Source organism: Giraffa tippelskirchi, chromosome 5 (genome assembly GCF_054371585.1).
Source record: "Giraffa tippelskirchi isolate mGirTip1 chromosome 5, T2T-mGirTip1v1.2.pri, whole genome shotgun sequence".
Taxonomy (NCBI): domain Eukaryota; kingdom Metazoa; phylum Chordata; class Mammalia; order Artiodactyla; family Giraffidae; genus Giraffa; species Giraffa tippelskirchi.
The window spans coordinates 75,949,350-75,977,008 of NC_137279.1; the positions used below are offsets into that span (position 1 = coordinate 75,949,350).

General features: G+C 51.2%; 1 protein-coding gene and 1 long non-coding RNA gene across 2 annotated transcripts in view; one reads left to right on the plus strand and one right to left on the minus strand.

Annotated features, from left to right (window-relative positions):
* LRRN2 (leucine rich repeat neuronal 2) overlaps window positions 1-5,102 on the plus strand; it is a 63,411-nt gene extending 58,309 nt beyond the window's left edge. The window contains exon 2 of the mRNA XM_081486184.1: window positions 2,042-5,102. Coding sequence (XP_081342310.1) covers window positions 2,278-4,416 — 2,139 coding nt within the window. The 5' untranslated portion in view covers window positions 2,042-2,277 and the 3' untranslated portion in view covers window positions 4,417-5,102. The remainder of the gene's footprint in view (window positions 1-2,041) is intronic.
* LOC145504860 (uncharacterized) lies at window positions 1,644-25,731 on the minus strand. Its single transcript, XR_014052555.1, has 3 exons — window positions 25,657-25,731; window positions 4,855-5,038; window positions 1,644-2,084 (listed from the first exon to the last, which is right to left on the minus strand). It is a non-coding gene; the product is annotated as an uncharacterized LOC145504860 (long non-coding RNA).
* Window positions 25,732-27,659: the final 1,928 nt, after the last annotated feature.

Below are 27,659 nucleotides of genomic sequence, written 5' to 3' on the forward strand. Positions count from 1 at the left end.
CGGCCTGGGTGGCTGAGTTCCCCCGCTCCCCTCTCACACGGATGTAGGTGTGCATGCTTTTGTACACGTGTGTTTGTTTGCCCTGAGTTTTATGTGTCAGTGTACACACACACCCCACGCAAAACCTCTGTGCATTTTCAGTCATGTTGTTTTTGCCACCTTCAGAAATAGCTGCAGAGGAAGGCGGGAAGTAGTCAAATGTAAACAGGCATGCCACTCCCCTGCTCAGCCTCCAGCTGCTCCCCTCCCAGCCCCAGCATCCCGGAACGGGGAGGAGGCAGGCAAAGATCCCCTCTGGCCAACCGAGAGGCATCTGCCTGGAAGGTGATGGGAGACACAGCTCCCAGCTTCCCGTAGACCCCTGGAAAGTAGTCATCTCCTCGGGGGACACAAATGGGCACCCAGCCTGCTGCTGCAGCAGCCAGGGCAGCTCAGGGTGCCCAGGATTGGGTCGGGCCAGATGTGGGGCAGAGAAGGACAGTGTAAAGGCACACCCTCTGGATTCCTGGCTCTTGCCACTTGCCAGCTGTGTGGCTTGAGCCAAACTCTTCAACCATCTCTGAACCTCAGTTTCTTCATCAGGAAACTGGAAGTATTAATGCATATCTTATAGACTCTTTATGATGGTTAAATGAAATAAGACATGCAAAGTCTTGGATCCTGGCAAATTGCAGCTGTTTAGTAACCGTGTGCTCCCCTGATGCCTGCAGCTGGAAAACTACCAAGTCAGACCTTCACTCGGGAGTCACATGAGGCTTGGAGGCACCCTCTAGTTCCCCATCTTGGTTTTAGGCCAAGGCTGGACTTGCATCAAGAGTGATGCAGCCTGGCCCTGGGTTCCAGAGAATCTAGACTGGATTGTCCATGCCTGGGAAGGAGGAACAGCAGTGGCTTGGATTCTAGATGGGGGTAGGGGTAAGGACCCAGCCTCCTGGGGAAAGGAGCCTTGGGACCACAGAGATTGATTTATATGATAAACCCTCCCTGGGCACCTGCCTTGGGCTGTAAGCATGATGATGAGTGAGACAGGTCCCCAGCTGGAGAGACATTTCCACATGATGTGATCAGGGCTGTGACAGAAGAAAGCAGAGGGTACCGCGAGAGCAGGAGCTGGGTCCCTAGCCTTCCAGAGGTGGAGAGGGTTAGAAGCAGCTTTCTGTAGGAGGTGGCTGGCCTTAAGTTGAGTTTTGGAGAACAAGTGGAAGTTGTCTGGGAGACCGTGAAGAGGAGACAGGGGTGAATGTCGAGGGTAACTTTGGCCCAGAATATTGGCTGCAGTGAGTCAGTGCGGTGGCCAAAGCTAGGAGAATGGGCAGAGGCCAGATCACCTAAGGTCTTAACTGCAGGACTGAAGAGCTCAGACCCAGGCTTAAACCCACCTCCTCCTCCTAGCAGCTTGGCCAGGCTGCTGGAGAAGGGAAAGCCCCTACCTCCAGGTAGGGAAGTTGGCAAAAATCAAAGCCAACCTCCATCCCAGGAGAGCCTAAGCAGACCCCAGACGACCACACCACTGCCCCAGCCAGTCTGGGTGTAAGGTCGGGGCCCACTGCCTTTCAACTTTCAAAGTCTTAGGAACTCACCCTGGAATTGAGAAGCCACATTTTGTTCTGCCACCCTCTACCCACACTGTTCAGAGAGATGTCTGAAAACTATCACTTTATTTCCCATTTACTCAGTGAACCGAGGAGGGACTGAAGAGAGAAGTGAGGCAGGCTGGAGAATCTGCTTCATATCTCTCTGGGTTCAGAGGACTCTGAAGATGACAGCAATTCCTGCCACCCCCTCTCCTCCACACACACCTTCCCCGAGTTATGCTGGAAGCTTCCAAGGCTCAATCTCTTGCTCCTCCCCTGAAGATTCCCAGTCACTCCCCACAGCAGATGGGAGAAAAGACAACAAAGCTGAAGGGCTGTAGGATGGAACTCAGGAGCCCTGGCTCATCTTGTCCTTTGGCCTCTTGAGTCTAATGAGGGAGACATGGGAAGAGGGGGTAGATTCGGATATTTTGAACCCTCCTTAACTCTGCATCCTCTCCTTCCAGGCTGCCCTGACGGGGCAAGGTGATGAGTGAGCAGACCCGGCACCTGTAGAACAGGATGGAGCGCTGTTCCTAGGAGGGCAGGACATGGTGCCCTCCTGTCCCCGCATAGAATGACTGCCCTGGGGGGGTGGTTCCCTGGGTCCTGGCTGGGCTGCTGACCCTCAGCCTGCAAACCGCCAAGAGCACCGGGACTCCAGACTCTTCTTGTGGATGGTCCCCTGCCCTGCAGCTCCACCATGAGGCTCTTCGTGGCCCCCCTTTTGCTAGCGTGGGTGGCTGGTGCCACTGCCACTGTGCCCGTGGTACCTTGGCACGTGCCCTGCCCCCCTGGGTGTGCCTGCCAGATCCGGCCCTGGTATACCCCCCGATCGTCCTACCGCGAGGCCACCACCGTGGACTGCAATGACCTGTCCCTAACGGCTGTGCCCCCAGTGCTGCCCTCAGGCACGCAGACCCTGCTTCTGCAGAGCAACAGCATCGTCCGCGTGGACCAGAGTGAACTGGGCTACCTGGCCAACCTCACGGAGCTGGACCTGTCCCAGAACAGCTTTTCAGACCCCCGAGACTGTGATCTCCGTGCCCTGCCCCAGCTGCTGAGCCTGCACCTGGAGGAGAACCAGCTGACCCGGCTGGAGGATCACAGCTTCGCAGGGCTGGCCAGCCTGCAGGAACTCTATCTCAACCACAACCAGCTCTACCGCATCGCCCCCAGGGCCTTCGCGGGTCTCAGCAACCTCCTACGGCTACACCTCAACTCCAACCTGCTGAGGGCCGTTGACAACCGCTGGTTCGAGATGCTGCCCAGCCTGGAGATCCTCATGATCGGTGGCAACAAGGTGGATGCCATCTTGGACATGAACTTCCGGCCCCTGGCCAACCTGCGCAGCCTGGTGCTCGCGGGCATGAGCCTGCGGGAGATCTCCGACTATGCCCTGGAGGGGCTGCAAAGCCTCGAGAGCCTCTCCTTCTATGACAACCGGCTGGCCCGTGTGCCCCGGCGGGCGCTGGAGCAGGTGCCAGGGCTCAAGTTCCTAGACCTGAACAAGAACCCACTCCAGCGGGTGGGGCCCGGGGACTTTGCCAACATGTTGCACCTCAAGGAGCTGGGGCTGAACAATATGGAGGAGCTGGTCTCCATCGACAAATTTGCCCTGGTCAACCTCCCTGAGCTGACCAAGCTGGACATCACCAACAACCCTCGGCTCTCGTTCATCCACCCCCAAGCCTTCCACCACCTGCCCCAGATGGAGACCCTCATGCTCAACAACAATGCTCTCAGTGCCTTGCACCAGCAGACCGTGGAGTCCCTGCCCAACCTGCAGGAGGTGGGTCTCCATGGCAACCCCATCCGCTGCGACTGCGTCATCCGCTGGGCTAACGCCACCAGCACCCGCATCCGCTTCATCGAGCCCCAGTCCACCCTGTGTGCCGAGCCCCCAGATCTTCAGCGCCTCCCAGTGCGGGAGGTAGCCTTCCGGGAGATGACTGACCACTGCCTGCCCCTCATCTCCCCCCGCAGCTTCCCCCACCGCCTCCAGGTGGCCAGCGGAGACAGCCTGGTGTTGCACTGCCGGGCACTGGCAGAGCCCGAGCCCGAGATCTACTGGGTGACTCCCGCTGGGGTCAGGCTGAGGGCCGCCTGGGCGGGCCGCAAGTACCGGGTATACCCCGAGGGGACGCTGGAGCTGCGAAGCGTGACAGCACGAGAAGCAGGGCTGTACACCTGTGTGGCCCAGAACTTAGTTGGGGCTGACACGAAGACAGTTAGTGTGGCTGTCGGCCAGGCCCCCCTGCAACACGGCAGAGACAAGCGCTGGGGGCTGGAGCTCCGGGTTCAGGAGACCCACCCCTACCACATCCTGCTGTCTTGGGTCTCCCCACCCAACACAGTCGCTACCAACCTCACCTGGGCCAGCGCCTCCACCCTCCAGGGCCACAGGGCCACCACGCTGGCCCGCCTGCCACGGGGCACCCACAGCTACAATATCACCCGCCTCCTTCAGGCCACGGAGTACTGGGCCTGCCTGCAAGTGGCCTTCGCTGATGCCCACACCCAGTTGGCCTGTGTGTGGGCCAGGACTACAGAGGCCGCTTCTTGCCGTAGAGGCTTAGGGGACCGGCCCGGGCTCATAGCCACCCTGGCTCTCGCTGTCCTCCTGCTGGCAGCCGGGCTGGCAGCCCGCCTTGGTGCCAGCCAGCCCAGGCAGGGTGTGGGGGGGCGGCCTCTGCTCCCAGTCTGGGCTTTCTGGGGCTGGAGCACTCCTTCCACCCGGGTGGTGTCGGCACCCCTTGTCCTGCACTGGAATCCAGGGAGGAAGTGGCCCAGGTCCTCTGAAGGGGAGACTTGGTCCCCACCGTTGTCCCAGAATTCCTGAAGCTCAGCCTGTTCTCAGCAGTAGAGAAATAACTCGGACTACTTTTTACCAAAAGAGAAGCAATCTGGGCCAGATGCCCTGCCAGAAATTGACCTGGACCCATGTGCTTGAGGCCTGGCAGCTGGACCAAGACAACCAGCTTCGAGCCCCAGGGGATGCCCCTGCAGCCTCCAGGAAACGCCCTCACCTTCTAGGGGCGCCTCTGCTGCCATTCTGAGGAGCAGCTCCAAGGGGCAGGAAGGACTCTGGCTAGAGCCGCCTACCTCCCCAGTTGTCTTTGTGCCCGGAGATTCCTGGGCTTCTGCCTGGATGTCCCCCGCCTGCGTCCCCAGGCCCCTGGCCCACAGGAGGCACCCCTTTCTCTTCTCTGTCTCTGTACAGTCTCAGTTGCTTGCTCTTTCCTGCCCTGGGCAAGGGCTGAAGGCCTGTCCTCCCTACCTGGGGGGGAGCTGCTCCCCACGTGGGCCCCCCAGCCCTCGCTGGATTGGAAGTACGCGTGCAAGAGGGACGCCCAGGAACGGCTCTGCCCAGCAGCCGGCTCTCACTCTGACGGTGACTTTCTATAGGCAGTTTTGTACCTTCGTGGAGAAATGTGTCACTTCCCCTCAACTCAGTTTTGCTCCTGTTTTGTAAGAAATAAAAATAAATAAGAATAACAATAATAAGGGGAGGGGAAGGAAACAAAAGAGAAGTGATCTTTCAAATACTGAGTGTAACTACAGAGCTCTCAGTTCTGAATCCCTTTGGAGCCTGAGGGTGACAGGGGGCTGGGGGAGATGAGGGAATGGGGGGAGCTTGGAGCTAGAGGCATGGTTTGCCCTGCAGGTTTGCAGTCTAACCTGCAGGCACCTCTGGACCGCTCCCCAGAGAGCTCTGTGACTGAGCAGGAGATCTGGGGACGGGGGACGGTGCGCAGGAGAGGCTGACGGGAGAGGCAAGGAGAGGAGACATGGAGCGAGAGGGAGAGAAAAATGGAGGACAGTCTGGAGGTGGAGACAGTGGAAATTTCCATCACCACACACTGTCACCCCTTCTCTTTCTATGATAAGCAATTAACATGCCAGTACATAGGAAGCACTTCCCAGCCTATTTCTAATTAAACAAACCCAAGAGGCAGAGTCACGCAGAGAATTTCAAATCGTCAAGACAGCAAGGACTTTGGCTCATGGGGGCAGGAGGGGTTTGTGTGGGTGATGGAGGGTCTGAGTGGGGAGGGCTGTGGGAGACCGCAGCATCTATCTTTCCAGTCCATTTCAGTATAATTTGCAATGAGCCGGGTTTGCTTTTGCAGTATTTTTTTTTTAATGGATCGACTTCTTAGGACCAAATGTGAAGAGAAACATCTGTTGGAAAAGCAGAAGAGACAAGGGGAGGGTGCTGCTGTGGCCAGCCAGGGGGGGTTCCAGAGCAAGAGGCCACCGGACAACAGCTCTTGTTTCTGAGACGGGTCTCTTGAGACAGAAAAGAAGCCACATGTGAAGCTGAGGACTGCAATGTTACAGACACAGTTCGCAGACATGAAGGAATTGGGCTTTAAGTCACCCTCAAGGTTGCAAATGTAGATGCACGTGGAAGCCAGACCAGTAGCCAGAGCTTCCGATCCCACAGACCCAGAAAGAGAACCCTCACCCAAGTCAGAGGGTGATGCCCCTTTCTCGATAAACACAAACACAGTAGGGTTCTCTGAAGACCTTCAGCAAAAAGCCAGTTTAGAAGACTTCTTCCTCTTGGACAGAAGGGTTCTCACACAGCAGCCTGCATCAGAATCACCTGAGGGCTGGGTCAACATGGAGGTTGGTCCCACCCACAGAGTTTCTGATCTAGGTCTGGGTGGGACCTGAGAGTTTGCATGTTTAACAAATTTTCAGGTGATACTGATACTGCTGGTCTGGGGACCACACCTGGAGAACCACGGAGCTCCAACGTGGGGTGGCTGGACTGTTTTGCTTCCTCTACGTCCCGGTTTGTTTTTTTCTTTTCTAGACAGTTGTTATGGCCCTATGAGAGGGTTCCCGGAGGGGCTGGAGGCTGGTCCATTGGCTCCTCTCCCCTCTACTACAGGGCTACTCAGCCCTGTTTCAAAAGGACAGCCCATTGCCCTGAGTCAGCAAGCTCCATCCACGTGTGCTCTTTCCCATGCACAACTTACATGTTCTTAGGGGAACGTGAAAATGAAGTCACTCAGTCGTGTCTGACTCTTTGCAACCCCATGGACTATACAATCCATGGAATTCTCCAGGCCAGAATACTGGAGTGGGTTGCCTTTCTCTTCTCCAGGGGATCTTCCCAATCCAGGGATGGAAACCAGATCTCCTGCATTGCAGGCGGATTCTTTACCAGCTGAGCCACAGGGGAAGCCCCCTTTAGGGGAGGGAGCTGGGAAAGCTGTAGGACCATCATAGCCAAGTTCGGGGCAGCCTATTCACCACTGGTGAGGGTTAATCCTCCATGATGCAGAAGCTCTGTGGGGGAGAGGCAGGGCAGGACCTGCACTGATCTTGGAAAACTGAAGTCAGAAGTCAACACCTCCTCTGTCTAGGATGAAGGGCAGGTGCTACCTTCCTGACAGGCCCATATGGCAAGGAGAATCCTGGTGCTGGTCCTTTATATAAGCACCCAGAGCCCTGTGAGCCCTGCAACCCTCTCCCAGCAACACCTCCCTTGCCACCTCAGAACCCCCACCCAGAACGCCTCTAAGAGCTCAGGCTCAGTCACAGCAACCTCAAAAAGGACCCCAGCACACCTTAGATCCTGCAAGTGCAAATGCTTGTAAAGGTGCCTGGAGTTGGAGGGTGGAAAGGCTGGAAGATGAAAGACATCTTTGATACATTCCTTTCCCAAAGACTTCTGAGTTACAGGCAGGGAGCCCTGAGGGAAAGGGGTGCAGCTCTGGCTCCATGTCCTCGGAAGTTCCCTGCATTGAGTCCTTGAAAATGAATCCCTTCTTCTGGGGGGAAAGGCAGTTATGGTGATTAACCCGAGTCCGAATTGAATTCCCTGGTCCTGAGTATGTGGCTGCCCCTGGAGAAGTTAGGTGAGCTGGGGAAGGATGGCGGTGAGTGGCCTCTTTTTTCCTGGAAAGAGAGGTGATGCTGCCAGGCTGAAGCCAGCTGGGAAGGGGAGGGATAGGCACTTTGGGGTTGCTGTGTCCCGGAATAGCTAGAAGCTGAGCAAATGAGAGCCTCCACCCTGGTACAGAGCTGGGCACACGGCTCAGGTATGTTGCGACCAAGTGGGAGGACAGTGGGACTCATGCCCTAAATATCTATTAATGTAACCTAAGTGCCATTCAAAGTCTTAGCTTTCGAACTAGACTGGGTGTGTGGGCAAATAAACATGCTGGGGTTAAGACAAACAAAGCGGCTATTTAGCCTGGTCTCTCCTGGATATTTAAGATTGCTTTTTAAAAATGCTAAATAGAAAGCAGTATTTGTCACTGTTTGAATTTCAGGTTGTTACATTGGGCCTATCATTTCCATCTATTGAGATGATTTCCAAACCCAGTTCAGACTTGCTGACAGTGTGAGCTGTCCCTGGCTAGAACACGCCTCTGTGGGATCCGACCCTGTTTCTCTGTCCTCATCCGCGGCCCAGATGGCACAGAAGATGCAGGCCAGGATATGGTTCTGTGGCTCACCACAGCGGCCTTCCCACCAGGCTGACATGCACCCATCCATCAACACGTCTGAGATGCTCAGCCAGCTACAAACCACGTCAACACACCCTCTTGCAGCCCACATCCCTGCATTCTCCCGAGACAGACTTCATGGGAGGCTTTGCCAACACAAGGAGAGAGTGAGTGTAAGGCGGTGCTGAGAGCTCTCAGACTAGTCCCCATATTGCAGGAGTCAGTGAGTTTGGCTGATCTAGCGTAGCATGACCAACTGGGTCTTTCCTGGCCTCAGCACTGAAAGTCCCTTGTTTCAGAAACTCTCTGTCCAGGGAAAACTGGGATGGTTGATCACGCTGGTCTAGTGACCTCTTTCTCAGCGTACCAGCCACCTTCCTGCCTCCTGTTCTTCTTTCTGCCTTCCAATCAACAAACATTTAATGAACATGACTATGCAGTTGGCATAGTTCGAGGGACTGGGGGTGCAGATAAAACTCTCGGAGCCCATAAACCTTGCATTTTAGTGAGTGAAGGAAGTTGATGAACCGGACAGATAAGTAAGAATATGTAGCCTTTTGGGTGGTAGTGAATACCATGGAGAAAAGCATAAGTCAGGGAAGAGGATGAGTTGGGGTGGGGAGGTTACATTGGAGGGCTTAGGAAAGGCCTTGCTGAGAAGTTGACATTTGAGCAATGCCTGGGGGGAAGGAACCAACTGGTCATCTTGGAGGAAGAGTGGTCCCAACAGAGCAGGCAGGCGGAAAGCCCAGAGCAAGGAGGAGGGCGGCCGGGAGAGGAACCATGAGGCCTGAGGGAAGAGAATGGCCTGGCGATGGTGCTGGGCCTCGTAAGCTCCTGGGAGGACAAAAACTTTTCCTTCCAGTGAAAGGGGAGACAGTGGAGGGTCCTGAGCAGACGTGGCCTGATTTGACTCAAGCGGATCCCTCAGATCATGGGCGTGTGGGGAGGCTGAGGGCAGAAGCGGAGAGGCCACTTAGGAGACCACAGCAGTGATGGCCTCAGCTTAACCATCACTTTTAGAACTTTGGCAGAGACACACACTAATGTGCCCCTGTTTCCTAAATCTATCCTTTCCCCTATTTTTGAAAATCAAAGCCTCATTTACTCTTTTGCAGGCTCCTGACCCCCTCATTCTCCCTATGACTCTTCAAGGCAGCTCACATAGATCAAGACTCCACCATCAAGTCTGCTAGTTCTGCCAGTGCCTGCCTCATAACAGAGACTAGAATGTATACAAAGTAGTGAGGGATGATCTTCACTGGCCTCTAATTCCATCTTAATTGTGTTTGTCATTCAAGCACGTTAGTCATTCCAAGGGAGAAACAGCAGAGGCAGGAGTCCTTATCCTGCCTGTTCCCTGACACCGCGTTGCCGTGGAGTGTTGCAAAAACACTGCAGAAACAATGCAATGACAACCCACTGCCTGTTCCAAGCCTGAAGTCTACCTTCCTTCTTGATGGTTTTACCAAAAGAACCCTTGTGTGTTCCTCATAGGTTTTACACACGTCCTTAGCCTCCTAGTACAATTGTTACCCATTTGGGCTATCCTTTTACAGATGCCCTTTGATTGAAAGTGTTTTGTATTTCTTTATAGAATGGTAATAATGGCTAACGTTGAGCATTTACCATATGCTAGCCACTCTAGTAGGGATTTGCACAGACCACTCCTTTCAGTCACAGCTGCCTTATAAAGTGGGTACAGGACTTCCCTGGTAGTCCAGTGGTTAGGAATCCACCTGTCAATGCAGGGGACACGGGCTCAATCCCTGGTCCAAGAATATTCCACATGCTTCAGGGAAACTAAGCCCTGTACCACAGCTACTGAAGTCCAGGCTATAGAGCCTGTGAGCCACAACACGTGAGCCTGCACACCCTAGAGCCCGTGCCCCACAACGAAAGACATCGCCGCAGTGAGAAACCTGTGCTCCACAACTAGAGAGAGCCCTTGTCCAGCAGCGAAGACCTAGCGCAGCCAAAAATAAATAGATAAACATTTAAATAAATAAAGTGGGTGCAATTATCCCCATTTTACAAATTCAGATATCAGAGCTCAGAAAAACTAAAGGACTTATCCAAGGTCACACAGCTAGTAGGTGGCAAAGTCAGGATTCAAATGCTGTCTAATTCCAAAACTCTATCTTAACTACTGCTCCACTATATTCAAATGTGTGTACTTTAAAAGTATGTTGATAGATTTCCAGAACACGAGAACTTCTAAAATCTATGTGCAGATTTTAGAGAACTCTCTGTGCAGCCACATCTATTTTTAGATGCTGCCCTCTTTTTTTTTTTTTTGACTCAGGATAATTTGTGGCCTTATTGTCAGGCCTTCAGTTTTAAAACCTCTTGAACTATATTCTCTTGAGAGTCAACCACAGCTTCTAGTTCTTTTCTCTGAATTTTTGGAACATGCCTTTTAGAAGCCCAGGTGTCTGATTTTGCCCCCTCACCCTCTGTGTCCTTAGATACTGTGAACTCTAAAATTCTACAGTGGCTTCCCCTGGAGGTTCTGAAGTCTGTCCTCATCAGTCAGTTCTCTGTTGATCAGAATCACATCCAGGGCAGCCTTTGCCCACGAGCTTCCTCTTCTTCTGAGCTCAGACATCACCTGGCCAAGTCAGGAACTCATCAGAGGCTCCACTTTGAGCCAAGCAATGCACCAAGCAAATACCTAGCTGGCAAGAGTCCTGTTACTGCTTCCTCTGGCCTCTGTGCCCGTTTTATAGCATCAGTTAGAAAACATGGTCCCCATGGCCCCCTCCTGGCCCAGTGACCCACATCATTCTCATACTGCAGTGTCCTCTTGAGCCATTCTCCTTTCACCTTCATCCAAAAGTTGTTCTGCTCCTTGTGACCTTGCATTGCCCTGCTACAGCCATCAGTCAGTATCCCTGCCATCCATCTCCACCACACACTCCAAACCTCTGCGCCCCTCCAGGTTTCCTTTCCTACAGTCCACAGCCAGGGAACCCGGAGTCCCCCTCTGCCATAGTCCCCACTACTGCACACAGAAAGAGACCTGCTTGTCTGTTTGTGAATGTCTTAGAGCAGAAGAGCCAGTGTTGGAAATGGCAGCTCCCTTGGCAACAAGAAAACACAAGTCGGTTGAGGAAATGCTAAGGAGCTATCCCTCATTCCTTCATTGCTACCCTCAGGAATCAAAAAGCATCAGCTATCAGCCTGTGAGGGAAGAAAGAACCCAGGCTCACCTACATGACAAGAACAAGGTGCAGTATGTTGTGGCCTATTACTAAGCTCATTGATATGTACTTTCTCTCTTGCTCTTAGTCATAATGAGTTGTGCTGTACAGATATGATTATTATTCCCATTTCACAGGTAAGGAAACCGAGGCTTGGAAAATTTAAATAAACTTACCCAAGGTCACATAACCAATAAAGGTAGAATGGGAATTTGAACCCAGGTCTTCTAATTCTGAATTCCCATGCTCCGTTCACCTACGCACACCATATTCTACATCCCAAAGACGGAGTGAGTGACATGTGCTCCTCTCAGGATGGGGGCTGGGGGTGAAGCTAGATGGACACAACCAGGTCCTGACTGCAGAGGATAGAGAGGAGTCACTTGTACTAACTGGGTCACAGGAGCTGGTGAGCTGTGGGCAGGAGCAACAGCCCACAGATGGGCTCCAGGACCACGGGGTGGGCTGGCCCAGGCAGCAGAGCCATGGCTGAGAAGGCCAAGTAGGGGCAGTGCCCAGCCACGGGGCTTGGAGGCCAGGGCACGGCAAAGTCTACCTCCTTCTGCTGAAGCCAGCCTCCCAGAGTCCCCTGGTCTAGCCCCTGCCTTCTAATGGCCTCAGTATCATTGTCGCTGTGGATTTCACAGTGAGAGGAGGAAGGGGACTGGATCTCTCCACTCAGGGCTGGACTAAGTCATTGGGAGACGGATGGGCACTCTCCTCAGAGCCCTCCATTAGAGTCAGTCATTCAAAGATGGACTTGGAGAGTCCATGGGCCACTGTGGAAGGCTGGCAAATTTTTCTGTGCATGTGCATATGTGACATTTTCTGGAGAAAGGACACCTTGGATTTAGTAAGGCTGAAATGGGCCCCAAATATAGAAAGACCAAGGATTACTGCATTAGAGGGTCCAAGAGTCCCACTCACAGCTGTAGGACTATTGTTGGAAGTTACCACAGGAAACAGAGCCACCCACAATTTGTGGGTCTGTCCGGGAGGATTAGATTGATGAACATCCCCCATTCTTCCGTGTGCGGGCTGCTCTCTAGTTGTAGCAAACAAGCTCAATTGCTGTGTGGCACGTGGGATCTGAGTTCCTTGACTGGAGATTGAACCTGCATCCCCTGCACTGGAAGGTGGATTCTTAACCTAAATGGATTCAGATTTCCTTATATAGACATTTCCTTTAAAATGAGGAAGATGAAGTGAATTCTCAGCATTTTCATTTGCAAACATCGTCTGCCCCTAACCAATCAAAGAGTCAAGCTTTCAACCCATCAAAACCTATAAGCTCCCTGGAACTCCACAGCAACCCCCACTTCAGCTCCATGGGTCCCCTCAGCCCTGAGAGCCCCAGGAGAGCTCACTCAGCTGCTGAGCAACACCCATCTGACAAGCATGTGCCCAGGGAAGGCACAGAATTCACCCAAGTGCCCTGGGAAACCCAGGCTCAAGCCCTTCTCTTTAATCCTGAGTAGACTAGAATCATCCATCCTGTTCTATTTCTCCTTTACTCCCCTTCTCCAATTCCTCAACTTCTCTGACCCCCTATGCACACACACACAAGCTGTGTGCACACGTGCATGTCCATGTGTTTTCACAAACACACACAAGTTTGTAAATGTCATTTGCAGCTCTGTTCCAGTCCCCATTCTACACGCCATCTGCCAGAAGCTATTTTAAGCACCTAATAAAACTGTTTTAGAATGAATCCTGGGATGTTCTGCCCTTTGCTTCCCCAGGACAAGAGCAGTTGGGCTCCAGATGGAGCTATGTGTTGGCACCAAGCAAAGAGGAGAAAGAATCATCAACCCAGGGCCAGCAAGAGAACCCAGTCACCTCCCCACAGCAGTGTGGTGTCTACACAGACATACACCTGGATTTAAATCTCTGCTGTGAGGACTTCCCTGGTGGTCCAGTGGTTAAAAATCCACCTTCCAGGTCAGGGGATGCAGGTTGTATCTCTAGTCAAGGAACTCAGATCCCATGTGCCACAGATCTCTGTTGCCATGTGGCAACTGGGCTTGTTTGCTACAACTAGAGAGAAGCTTGCACATCGAAGGAACAGCCCACGTGCGTCATCTAAGATCCGATGCAGCCAAATAAATTAAAATAAACCCTTGTGGTGGTCTTTACTATCCCCAAGACCTTGGCTAGTGACTACACCTGTCTGCTCATCTGTGAATGAGGGCTGCTAGCACCTCCACGGTTCTCAGACTGGAGCACACATCAGAGTCACCTGGAGGGCAGTTGAGACTGCGGGGCACACCCTCAAATCTGGAGGGAAGCTTGAAAATCTGCATTTCTAACACTAGCTCTCAAGAGGGTGCCGCTGGTCCAGGACCACTCTCTGAGAAGCAGTGACCTAACTTGCGAGTTCTTGTGAGGATTAAATGAGAAAATAGATGTAAATCCCCCGGCACTTAGTATGGTAGTGGCTTTCCACCTTGACTGTGCATTAGAACCACCTAGGGAGCTTTGAAAAGTGGTACCCAGCACCACAGACCAATTAAATCAGAGTCTCTAGAGGTGAGATACAGACATTACGTCTTTTTCAAAAAAGTTCCCAGGTGACTTAAACATACAGTCAAGGTTGAGAGCCACTGTAGTAGGAGCTCAGCACATTTAAAGCACCCTGCACAGGCTGCCCAGCTGCCACTGTTTCATGACCTCTATTCTTTCCTCAGGGCCCCACCACCCACTCTGGTTACCCTGGGAAGGACTGTGGACAAACCTAACCTTGAATTGACTGCTGGAAGGGCCAGGTGACGAGGACCACTTGGAAGATGAGAACTGGTTCATTCATTCAATGCACCCAGTCAGACAGTCATTCATTTACTAACCATCAACCAAGTTGCGAGGCTTCCCTCATAGCTCCTGGTAAAGAATCCGCCTGTGATGCCTGAGACCGCGGTTTGGTCCCTGGGTCAGGAGATCCCCTGGAAAATGAAATGGCAACACACTCCAATGTTCTTGCCTGGAGAATCCCATGGACAGAGGAGCCTGGCAGGCTCCAGTCCATGGGGGTCACAAAGGGTCAGACACGACTGAGCACAGCACAGCACAACCAAGTTGCTATGACTATTTATGAGGTGCTCTGGAGGGGGAGATACAAGAATGAATAGAATCCAATCCTGTCCACAGGAGTTTGTGCCACAGCACAGAGGAGGTGGAATAATCGCCTCTCAGCTTTGGAAGTTCTCAGCCTCACCTCCTATCTGCCTTAGGAGCTCTCTCCAGAACCACCCCATCATTTCATCCTAGCTTCAATACTAAGAGAGCGCCCTAGCTCACAAGGCGGCCCATGGGGTTTAACAATTCTACCTTTTATAAGGTTTTCCCTCAGACTGAACAGGAGCAGAGCCCTTTGACTCCCACTCAGTAGCTCTCAGCTCGCCCCAGGCCTCCCGCCCACATGTGTCAGCTGTGCAGAGCGGCCTTCCTGGGAGGAGGGGTGTTGGCAATTACAGCTACATGTTGAGAGTGCTTTCTGATTACCATTGAAGTGTTGGAAGGGCAATGCAGAGGTTCTTGGTAACTGAGTAGTAACTCACCAGCTTTCACAGGTTTTGCCAGGACACAAAAGTCAACATAAAACAAAAACACTTACTAATGAACTGACCACACTCTAACCTTAACCCTCACACAATTTTGTTCTGTAGTCTCAGGCTGACCTCATCCCTGTGGCAAAGGTCTTTGTCCAGGCTCTGCAAACTGTGGGAGGTTAGCAGGAAACAAATAAGATACAAGCCCATTGCAAAGTAAAATTGCATATCTTGCCCCCAAAATGCAAATTTTAATGTTGTTGACAAAATCAGTATTAGAGAAGTATTTAAATCACCCACAAAGCCATTGAAAAATTAACGCTGGGATGGGGACGCCAGTTAACAACGAAGAAGAGAAAATCAACGAGGATCATACACAATAGTCACCTCAAAAGTAAATGATTTGGCTACTCAAAATTGAGAGGCCCATGGGAAATGGAGAAAGCACTGTAATAGTTGTACAAAATGAAGACCCTCTTTAAGATCTTGTTCCTTCCCTAGTGGCTCAGATGATAAAGCGTCTGCCTGTAATGTGGGAGACCAGAATTCGATCCCTGGGTTGGGAAGATCCCCTGGAGAAGGAAATGGCAACCCACTCCAGTATTCTTACTTGGAAAATCCCATGGATGGAGGAGCCTGGTGGGCTACAGTCCATGGGGCCCCCAAAAGTTGGACATGACTGAGCGACTTCACTTTCACTTTAAGATCCTGTTGCAAAAGTAAAGAAATAAAGACTGTCTCTCTCTAAGAATCTATCATTTGGTTAAGGAGTTCAGTTTTAGCCAATAAAAGAATTTCTATATTATGCCAGTAACACACAGCAGTGACGATCAAGAGTTGTATTAAGGGGAACATGGATTCTGAGTTTAGGAGAGGAGAACTGTTGAAGTCTGGAGAGGCCAGTGAAGGTTTTGCCAGGAAAAGCCTTGTTTTTCAAGAAAAATGTACACACACCACCAGTCTTCCTTCCTGACTCCTCTGTGGATACTCACCACATCCTAGTCAAGAGGCCCCCAAATTTAGGAAAGCCAAGTGCACCTGGCCTATCCAGCACACCCTGGTGTTTCTGGTCAAGATCCCAGGAACTTAAACATGCGATGGACCACACCAAATGGCAGAGGAAGGCCAAGGGCTGGAGAACGCCTGAGGTGGCAGAGGAAACACTCAAGGCCCTGGTTACATCGGTCCAGCCCATCTGGGGGACCCGCCAACAGCACAATCCTGGGACGCCAGTGGGTCTGGCTGCCTCAGCCTGAGGAGGGATGAGGAAGGCAAAGGAGAGTCAACGGCCGCCTTCCCCACCATGTGAGTGAAAAGAGCTTCCCACCCACCAAGCCACCCAACCCTGGCCTTCAGCGGAACCTCAGCTCAGTTTTCCGGAGAAACAGAAATTGCTTCTCGGCCTTGTGGCTAAGATCGAGTGGAGAGACAGAGCAGGGAGGAGAAACAGGGAGCCAGAGACCCCTCTAGACGAGTGTGGAAGCAAGGCAACTTCATGCATCTGCCTCTCAGCCTCTCCACTGTATTTACAGAGAAGAAACAAACTAGGACTAGTATCGAGGGGGAGGTCCATTGAAAGTATGTGCTCAGAGCAGATACAGTGTGTGTGTGTGTGTGTGTGTGTGTGTGTGTGTGTGTGTGTGTGTGGAGGAGGTGCAATGAGGGAAGCAGCAGCTGTGACCTTGGCCATTTGGGTACCAGCTCAACACTCAAGTACTTCTTTTCCTGCTGCCCCGACAGCCGCCTCTTGTCCTCACCGATCCCATGACGGCAAGGGGACCCCTGGGAATCAAACGTCCTTACCTAGGGCTGCTCATGGGAGGAGAGTCAGAATACAGGCCGACCTCTCCCTTCCTACACCCTCAGAAACAGGGAGCTGTTTATACCCCCACCCCCTGGCCCCTGCTTTTTTTTTTTAATTTAAATCATCTGATTTTTAAAATTTTCATTTTAAATTGTGGTTTAAAACACACAACATAAAATGTAGCATTGTGGTGAAGCCTCCTAACTACAGGAGACCTGGGTTTGATCCCTGGGTTGGGAAGACCCCCTGGAGAAGGGCATGGCAACCCACTCCAGTATTCTTGCCTGGAGAATCCCATGGACAGAGGAGCCTGGCGGGCTAAAATCCATGAGGTCAGAAAGAGTCATACACCACTGAAGCGACTTAGCACACATGCAAAACCAGTTCTAAATATACAGCTCAGAAGTGTTCAAGATATTCACACTGTTGTACAACCACCTCCACAACTTTCTCATCTTGCAAAACAGAATCTCAGTTCCCTTTAAGCAATGACTCCTTGGTCTTTCCCGGTGGTCCAGTGGTTAAAAATCGAACGCAAGGGACACTGGTTGAATCCCTGGTCCAAGAAGATCCCAAGCGCTGCAGAGCAACTAAGTCCAGGTGCCACAACTACTGAGACAGCTCTCTGGAGCCCGTGAGCCATGGCTACTGAGCCCACATGCCTAGAGCCCGTGTTCTACCACAAGAGAAGCCACGAGAAATCTGCACATTGCAATGAAGAGGAGCCCCACTCCCCGCAACTAGAGAAAGCCTGCGTGCAGTGACAAAGACCCACCACAGCCAGAAATAAAACAAAAAAATAAATAAATCTTCAAAGAAGACAAGCAATGACTCCTCATTTCCCCCTCCCCACAAGCCCTGGGAACCATCATTTCTACTTTCTGTTTCTGTGAATTTGACTGTTCTAAGTACCGCAATAGCACAGTCTTTCGGGACTGGCTCCTTTCATTTACATAATATCTTCAAAGATCATCCATGTGTTGCATGTGTGAGAATGCCTTTCCTTCTGAAGGCTGAATGACACTCCATTGTGTGTATGCACCGCATTTTGTTCATCCATTCATCCGTTGGTGGACGCTTGTGTTGCTTCCACCTTTTGGTTATTGTGAATAATGCTGCTGTGAACATGGGTGTGCAAATATCTCTGAAATTCTGCTTTCAGTTCTTTTCTGTATATACCCAGAAGTGAGGTTCCTGGATCATATGGCAATTCTATTTTTGATGTTTCTGAGGCATTGCTGTGCTGTTTTCCGCAGAGGCTGCACCGTTTCACATTCCCACCAATGGTGAACTAGGGTTCTGATTGCTCCATCTTGCTTTGCTCTTAAGGAGTCGCCGAGAAGGAGGGCCTCCCAGCATCTCTGGGCTTGATGAGGAGCTGGGACCTCAGAATGCTTGCTGTCCTGTCCTTTCTGGCCTTGTCCTCAAAGGTCTCACATAATCCCTCAGCCCGTGAGGAGTCTGCTCTCCAGCAGGCCGGGGGGAACAAAGACAACAAAGTCTTCCCAGGTAGCCCACAAAACAAATTCCCAAGAGCAATGGTGCTCAAGTAATAGGAGCGCCCAGCAACGGGCCACTGCCCCCACCTTGAGCTGCCTGCGCAGCAAGGGGTGAAGGGGGAGAGGCTGGGTGGGGAGCCCCTCCTTCTCAATGAGTGTGGAAGTCCACACTGCTGTCAGCTCCCCCCTGAGCCCCCCAACAGCCGTCAACCTGGCCCTCTGCCTCCCTCATTTTGAGCAGGGTCAGCAGCAGGCAGAGGGCGCCTTTGACAATTCAAACCCAGTCCTCTCATTTTCCTACTGAAACTGGTTCACTGCTCCTTCTGCCCTCAGACTAAACTCCTTGACACACAGTCACAGCGCTTCACGTCCCAGCCCTGCCTAGCTGTTGGTGAGTCTGCTGTGTCCCTCCTCCCACTCCAGTAGCTAGAACATGCCACACTCAGTCTCTGTGGGGCTTCTGTACGTAATGTTCCCTCAGCTTGGATCAGTCTCCCCCACAACACCCTCTCTCCTCTCATCTGACTAGTGCTTGGCATCCTTTGGGTCTCAGCTTAGATGTCACTTCCTCCAGGAAGCCTCCCATGGCCTCCAGGATTCTAAGTATTACCATGGGGGTCATCTCGGGACTCTGCCACAGGTGTGTTCCCTGATGACTCGTGTTCCTAGGACACAGGTCCTGTGAGTAGAGTCTTGTCCATGTTTATCCCAGCTCCTAGAACACTGCCTGGATCAGGGTAGGTGCTCATTACAAGTTTTTGATGAGTGAATGAATGTGTGAATAAAAGCATGGAGGCTTCAATCAGGAGGCTGATGAGACCTATGAGGTACCCGAGACTGGCTTCCTTCCATCCTCTTTTAACCTCATCCTTGTCTTTTGGCTTTTAGTGTCCTCCAAAGTTTTGGGGAAATGAGGATATGACAAAAAGGGGATAGGGACTATGCAAATGAAGCATAAACCCTGGAGTTCCTTGGGGAGCTGTTCCAAAGCTCTGGATTATCAGGATATTTGAATTTATCTGGCTGTCCCCAACCTTGTGACCCTGAGTAATGAAGAGTTCATGCCTTCTTCCACCTCTGGCTTCCCAGATTGTGCACAGTGATCACATTCTGTCCCCTCTGGCCCTACCCCCACTGCTAGGAGAAAGCTGTGACCTATGGCCATTTGCCTAGGGGGCCACTCCGGCCAAGAGGCCCAAGGCCCCAGGTACAAAAGTGATGCACCTCTCAGAGCTGGGCTCTAATGGGCCATTCTCCATGGCGTGTAGAGATTTGGCAAGACAAAAGTCTCCCCTACAGCATCAATCTTTCCCCCATAGTGGAGAAACAGCAAGCCCTGGCCCTAGGAACATTCAGCAGGGAAGGGCAGCAATTCGGGGAGAGGAGGGCAGACAGGGGTCCGTCCCCGTGCCTGGGCTCTCCCCAGGGCCCCAGGGCTGTGTCCTGGGACACAAGTATTCAGGAAGCTTGTGTGCATCACAGCACTGCCGTGTCACAGAGCCCGGGCCGTTTCTGCTCCCCAGCGCTCCCCAGCCTCTCCTGTGGCAGGCGGGTGAAACGTGCTCCTCTGTTTGTCACGTGGCTAACTGAGGGCACTGTGGTGACGGCTCGCAGAGCCCACCCCACCCTTCCTCGGCCCCGGGCACCGTGGCTCCCAGCCCGTTACCCACTTCAGGACTTGGGAGGGTCGGACAGCACGTCCAAGGCCTCGCGCCTCCTTCTCTTCTGGGCATCAGGAGCCACGCTGCAGTTTTTTTTGGCTGCACTGGGTCTTTGTCGCTGCACTTGGGCTTTCTCTGGTCGCGGCAAGCAGGGGCTACTTCCCCTGGTGTGAGGGCTTGTCACTGCAGTGACTTCTCTCGTTGCGGAGCCAGGCTCTAGGCGTGCGGGCTCAGTGGCTGTGTACACAGGCGTAGTTGCCCCACGGCATGTGGAATCCTCCCCAGCCAGGGAATTCCCTGCATTGGCAGGTGGATCCTTAACCTTTGGACCGCCAGAGAAGTCCACATAACCTCTTAATTAGGAGGAAATCTGAGGCGATTAGTATGGGGTCTCCTGAGAGTGACAACCACCTCCACACACACAGGGGCCTCAGCACTCCGCCTGGGCTCATGTGAAGCTATTGTCAGCCCATCCCTGCGGTCATGGCCCAGGTTACCAGAACCGGGCTTTGGGGGCCTCCTGGGTTCCACACAAATACAGCCTGCTTGGTTATCTCTTTGCACTGGGGACTGGATGGGATGGAGCGGGCGGTCCAGAGGTCATCTCACATGTAGAGCTCAGCTCAGCCTGCAAGGAGGTTTTTCCAGTAAAATGAGATTCAGTTACAGCCAAGGTAAGAAAGGAAAGGTCCAGACAGGTGAGGTTAAGACAGGCATTCGACAGCTGTTCTAGAAGATTACTCTGCCACATCACACACAAACACATGCGTGTACACACACACCCCCCACAGCTCCACCCCAGAAGAGACAGTTGCTAAGCATCACCAGACAAACTAGGAATAGGCAGCTCAAAGGCAAGCTCTCCCGCCTCCTCTCTGCCCAGCACTTAGACCCAGAGACCAGACTCACAGATGACTCAGGCCAGACCCAGGGGGCTTGCAGTTCTTACCCTCTCATAAGAGTTCCTGCTTTGAGCTAAGCACCACAGTAATTCACCCACACAGGCCAGAGCAGTGGAAGAATTTCTCTTGCCAAAAAAGCTAATGGGAGGTAAAATGGCATTAATAACAGTGTAGTGTCTAGACAGGAGGCAATGGTCCGGAAACTCTCTGCCCTGGTTAGGCCTCTCCTTGCTCAGCCTAAGAGCCACAGGCAGAGGCCACTGGTAAACCTGGGCTCCCTTCAGCAAGGGCTCCAGAAAGCGGGGTGGGGGTCTAGAGAGAATCCTTTCCCTCTTGCAGCCTATGAGAGCCATCTTCAGATGGCTGAAGGTAGAGGAGAATGGTTCTCAGCAGGGTCAAGATGGATACTCAGAACAGGGCCTGTGAGTTACAGGGGGGTAGGTTTCCACTCAAAGGAAGAAAACCTTCTAACAGTCAAAGCTGCTAATGATAGCACTGTCATCTTGTGAGGTGCTGAGACCTCTGTCACGGCATGTATTTAAACAGTTCAGCGTGGTGTTTAGGAGCTTAAGCTATAGACTCAGATATATCTGGCTTCAATTCCTTACTTCCACTTACTAATTGTGTGGCTCAGAGGAAGTTAATTGAAATTGTTTGCTCATTGGTACATAAATAATTACCTCCTCAAATTTTAAGGCATAGATGAGATTAGTACATGTAGAGTATCTCATAACCCTGAATACTCATTGGAATGACTGATGCTGAAGCTGACGCTTCAATACTTTGGCCACCTGATGCAAACAACCGACTCTTTGGAAAAGACCCTGATGCTGATGCTGAGCAAGACTGAAAGCAGAAGGAGAAAAAGGCAACAGAGGATGAGATGGTTGGATGGCATCTCCAATTCAATGGACATGAACTTGGCCAAACTCCGGGAGATGGTGATGGACAGGGAGGCCTGGTGTGCTGCAGTCCATGAGGTTGCAAAGAGTCAGACACGACTTGGTGGCTGAATAACAACAGCTACCACCTCACAATAATAAGCACTTGATAAGTTTTAGCTACAACTGTTCTTACATATAATAAGAAGCAGAAACTATGTGGCTACCAGTTGGGGGATGCTAACAAAGAGAGTCTCAGAATGATTAGAGATAGGAATAGATAATCTGAGATCCTTTCCAGCTCAAAGGATATACAGAGCCACTTATTCATTTTTTTTCTCTTTTTTCTCATTCAACAAATGAAACCACTCGGTGACAGAAACTATGCTAGACTCTGAATAGACAAAGGATCAGAGGCTGCCTCACACTCCTCCTTCCCTCTGAGAGCTATTTAATCATTTCTTGCCTTAAAGCCCTCCCCAGCTCATGAGAAGGATGAGATGTTGGCATGCAACACACATACACACACACACACACACACCATCACCACCACAGCTCTTTGCCCTCCTCACCAACATGACAAACGCTGAGCCCTGCACAAAGCATAAATGCTTCTACACTTGGCTGTTTGTTCCTATAGCCAGCTCTGGCACATACACTGCATCACAGGCTGTCTCTGGACTCTGTTGATGACCCAGCCCTAGCAGTAAGATCTCTCTGCCACGACCTAGTTCACCAGATACCTATTCGTTGGGTAAACAAACTAAGGGCTGCAGATTCCACCATTACAAAAATGACCCTAGTTAGCAGGGACCCTCTTTCCTCCAGGAACAAGTGTCTGTTCCAGGAGAACAAACCATAGCCCCTCCATGGATCAGGAGCCACATTACATCTCAATTAGAAGGAAATTTGAGGCAATTATCTGAATTAACCAACCTAGCCTGAAGCAGCTGACATGTCCCTCTAGATTATGGTGCCAATCAGGAGCTCAGGGTTGGTTCCTGCTTTTGGAATGCTGGGTGTTTAACAACGGCAGTAACTGGCTTAGGTTTGGTGAGATGATGTGACTGAGCTATGCCAGGCTCTCAACCTGGTCACCGTAGCCACTCTGTTCACAAGTCCACTGAGCAAACACTGGGAAATGCTAAGGGACAATCCGAACTTGTACAAAGTGGACCATCTTGTCTACCTGACTACCAGTAGGAAAGAGCTTGGTAAAATTCACATGGAACACAAATATTTTCACATTCTGTGCAAATTCTAAGAGGCCCATTCACACATCTTTTTTTAAACTTCCTTCCTTGTCACCAGTTCTTGAATCTTATCCCTTCCAAGCGCATGAGCAAACCACACAAATTAGTGGTTTAACTAATTGGGCCTTAACTCAGGCCGTCTCTCCTTCCAAGTAAAGTTGTCCAGCTCCAAGCACTTGCCCTGGGCAGCATCTGTCCCCACTTGAGGGCCACTCCAGAATGAGCTGCAGTGTGAGGGGAGTCCCTTCAGGTGGGGGTCAGCGTATCGGGAAGAGTTCCTCAGCACAGTCTGGGCTGTTCTCCTCCTCAGTCACCTCACCCTGAGGCCACAGGGGTCAGCTGAGGAAGAAGCGTCAGAGAAGCAGGAGTGGACACCCTCAGAGCCTGAGTGACTCGCCACGAGAACGTAGGTGAGCCACGGGTATCGCTCAGCCCAGTCCCGCTGGTACCGCCTGCACCTGGTTATGGAGTGCTGCTGGGCAGGCCTGAATTCATGGCTTGTCGGTCGTGATGAGTAACTGTGGTTGCAAGGTCATGTGTTATCCTGTGGTCAGAGATGTAGTCCATCAGGGCCAGCAACAAGCCAAAACTATTTCTCAAAAGAATAGTGAGCTGACAAAGCGTATGTTTGTTCCCAAAGCCTCAGGACAGACTGTGTTTGCCACGGGACCCACAGAGCACCCCAAGGTGGGTCTCCAAAATCCAGAGACCAGCTTGGAGTCAGGATGGAGCAGCAAGGACAGCATTTACCCTCCCACCTAAAACATCCAAATGCCAGACAAAGTACAGGAGACAACTATTTATAAAATATAGCACACCAGGCAATGAAGGACAACAGTCCCTGTGAAGTGGGAAATAAACAAGGTCATCCCTGTGATTGCCCCAGCTTGCTACCGTAAGAGAATCTCCAGGCAGCATAGGGGGAGGGAAACCATATGGAGCCTGATGGGCTGGCTGAGTCAAGGAAGCGATGCTGAGAGTGCAGCAGGTTGAATTCACAGGACAGAAAACAAAGGAAAGAACTGCACAGAGGAAGAACTCTGGAGATCTAAAGCACGTCCCTGTCAGAAACTCAGCTGAGTATTGATCAGCACATACACATGAGGAATCTCTGTGAAGCTGGGGAAGAGTAAATCGAGAGGACTAAAGGCAACAGTGCTCAGCACTCGCACAAGCTGGGCACGGCGCTGGTTCTGACAGGCCAGACCAGAAAACCCCATGACTTGGGAGCACTAGAGAGAGGTAAAGGGACTTGCCTTAGGACCTGGAGTATGATTTCTCAGCTTTCTCAGCTGACATTTGGGGCTGGATAATGCTTTATTGTACAATAATTCTAAACATTATATGCCTTGTAACAGAGCTTCAAAATATACAAGCAAAAACTAATAGAACTGTAAGGAGAAATGGGCAAATCCAGTTAGCGATTTCCATACCCCCTCTTAATGACTGATAGAACAAGTAGTCAGAAAATGAGCAAGGATATAGGAGATTTGAACAACCCTATCAACCAACTTGATCTAATCCACAATTACAGAACATTCCACCTAACCATAACCAAATATGCATAATTTCAAATAAACTGTTATTCAACAAGATTGTCTTCTGGGCCATGAATAAAACTCAATACATTTAAAAGGTCATACCAAGTATGTTCTCTGACTGCAACAGAAATAAACTAGAAATTAATACAGGAAGATATCGAGAAAATCCCTAAATATTTGGAAAGTAATAACACACCTGTAAATAATCTATGTGCCAACGATAAAAAACTAGAAAGTATTTTGAATTGAATGAAAATAAAACCACAACATATCAAAATCATGGGTTTGAGTATGCTGCTGCTGCTGCTGCTAAGTCGCTTCAGTCATGTCCGACTCTTAGCAACCATAGACGGCAGCCCACCAGGCTCCCCCGTCCCCGAGATTCTCCAGGCACGAACACTGGAGTGGGTGGCCATTTCCTTCTCCAATGCATGAAAGTGAAAAGTGAAAGTGAAGCTGCTCAGTTGTGTCTGACTCTTAGCGACTCCAAGGACTGTAGCCTACCAGGCTCCTCCGTCCGTGGGATTTTCCAGGCAAGAGTACTGGAGTGGGGTGCCATTGCCTTCTCTGGGGTTTGGGTATAGTGGGACTTATATGATTTTTATTATTAATCACAACAACTAAAATTTGTTGAGCAGTTACTGTTATGTGCCAGGCATATGTAAAACCTCTACATATATTATCTCATTTAATCTCTATAAAAATTCCATATTAATAGAGTGCTATTATTATTATTCCCATTTTATACATAAAGAAAGGGCTTCCCTGATAGCTCAGTTGGTAAAGAATCCATCTGCAATGCAGGAGACCTAGGTTCGATTCCTGGGTTGAGAAGATCCACTGGAGAAGAGATAGGCCACCCACTCCAGTATTCTTGGGCTTCTGTTGTGGCTCAGTTGGTAAAGACTCCGCCTGCACTATGGGAGACCTGGGTTTGATCCCTGGGTTGGGAAGATCCCCTGGAGAAGGGAAAGGCTACCCTCTCCAGTATTCTTGCCTGGAGAATTCCATGGACTGTATAGTCCATGGGATTGCAAAGAGTTGGACACGACTGAGCAATTTTCACTTTCACTTTTTTCCATACATAAAAGAAACAGGCTTAGAGAAACTAAAAATAATCATTAGGATGCTGCTAAAACAGTACTATGGGGAATTTAAAGTATTAAACACATAGCTTAGAAAAGAAGAATGGTTTTAAATCCATGCTCCAAGGTTACTTCTCTCACCATCCTGCTTCTATCCCATGACCTGCCTGTATCCGCCCCACAAGAGAAAGTGCTCTGAGGGCTGCATCTGTATCGTGTGCATCCTTAGTATACTGACCCTAACACAGAGCCTGGTCCACCACAGGCCTCCAGAAACATGACTCGACCAAAGTTCCATGCTCACTGTTGTCCCTGTCACAGGGGCCAGGAGAACGCCGTGGACCTGGGCCTTCTGTTCATTCCATCTGGAATAAACAGAATTCTGGTCCTATATCATGGCCCAGGGCGCATCTGAGGACCGGCGATGGGCCCACTCCCCAGCCCAGTCTGAGAGGGACCACAGAGCAAGCCACCCTGCCCCTCGAGGCTCCGTGGAGACCCTTCCCACCACAGGCTTTTGTACCTGCGCCCCTCTCCCCACGTCTCTTCTCAGGTCTGGCTCTTTCTTTACTGCTGTGGTTTCAGTTCGTTTCCTCAGACGGGCCTTCTATGCCCCTTACCTATAATCCTTCCTTCTAAAGCATCACTGGGATTTGGTTTTGGATAACCACCCCACCCCGCCCAGTAGATCCAGTCCTGGTGAAGCTGTCAGCTAAGGTGCTCTGGTCTCCTGTCAGCTAAGGCGCTCTGGTCTCCCCTGAGAGTTGTGGCCCTTCTGTTCCCGGGCTGTGACTGCTGAGCTGAGTGTCACAACGGATACTGTCCGGGGAACTTTCTCCCCACGTTTACCCCCTGAAGAGACAATCTATTTGTGTCACAAAATAACCCTGGTTCCTAGTCCTTCCTTTATTCTCTCTCCCTTTTATTCTGTCCTTTGATCCTGTGACCTCCTCTTATCTGTCCAGAATCTTCCTTTTGGCTGGGTCAGCTTCTTTGGCTTGCAATAAAAAACCATGACACTAGTGTCCCACCTTCGGTCATTATCTGTTTGTTCCTCTTACAACATTTTTCAAAATCCAAAATGACTTTTTTTTAAATGTGCCGACATGTTTGTTGTCTGTCTCCACCGTGTCGGGAGCAGCCTTTTCCGTCTTGCTCCCTGCTGTCCCAAGACCTAGTCCAAGGCTGAGGCTGGCGCAGACAGGCCTGCGGAGGAAGGCAGGGCCATGCTGGGCCGTGTCTCACCACCAGGCCATCTGGCTTGAGCACCGCCCAGGCTGTGTGAGAGGGGGCGGGAGGGGGCCGTGGGGACCGAGGAGTGAGCCTCCACCTTTGCTTCAGATTCCAAGCAACAGATTCCAAGACCAGATCTCTCTTCCCCTTTCCCTGTGATCTCTACCGATCCTTGGTAAGTCTCAAGCAGTGTCTTCTAAATCTTTAATTACAAAAAATTGCAACCCAACCAGTGAACACACGAACACTGTTGATAAATATTTAAAATTGCTACAGCAGCAGATCTGAAGGGATTAAGAAAAGATATATTGGACTGACAGTTATTAAACACTAAATCCCAGTAAATGTTACCGAGCAGATAAATAATGCAAACTCCTGACAGCCTCTCTGCTGCTGACAAGACAGGAGAGACATCTGCTCAGGGACACGGCATCGGGGGAGGAGAGACCCTCCCTGCTGTGGCAGGGGTGCCAGGGGAGGGGGCAGCATGGACACAGCTCCCACCCCCCCAGGCGCGCCCTGCCTCGCACTCCCTCAGCACCACTGCCCACGGAGGTGTAGGGCATGGCAGAAAGGGCAGAGAGAGAAGCCAGCAGGATGGTTGCCCTTCAAGCTGCCCCAGCTGGAGGCTCTGGGGCTGGACCATTTGGGCTGCCACCACCACACAACTCTGAGGAAGAAAGGAAACCTGCATCCTTTCATTCAGTCAAATCTCCCCAACCTCAGACTGACCATTCACCTATCGCCCCAGTATTTCCCTAATAGAGTCATTCACTGGTGTATGCATTCTTTCACACATTCATTCAGTTATGCATGTGCTAATTTACTTATTAGTTACTCACTCATTGGTCAAACGTTTGCTGAGAGTTTGTTATAGCCAGGGGGGACATGGAGCTTAGCAAGACCCAGGGCTCGCCCTCAAGCTTTGAAAGCCTAAGTGTGGGGTGGGGTGGAAAGCAGAAAGATGAAAATATAGCCACCCAGTAGACTCGGCATTTGCAGATTCCA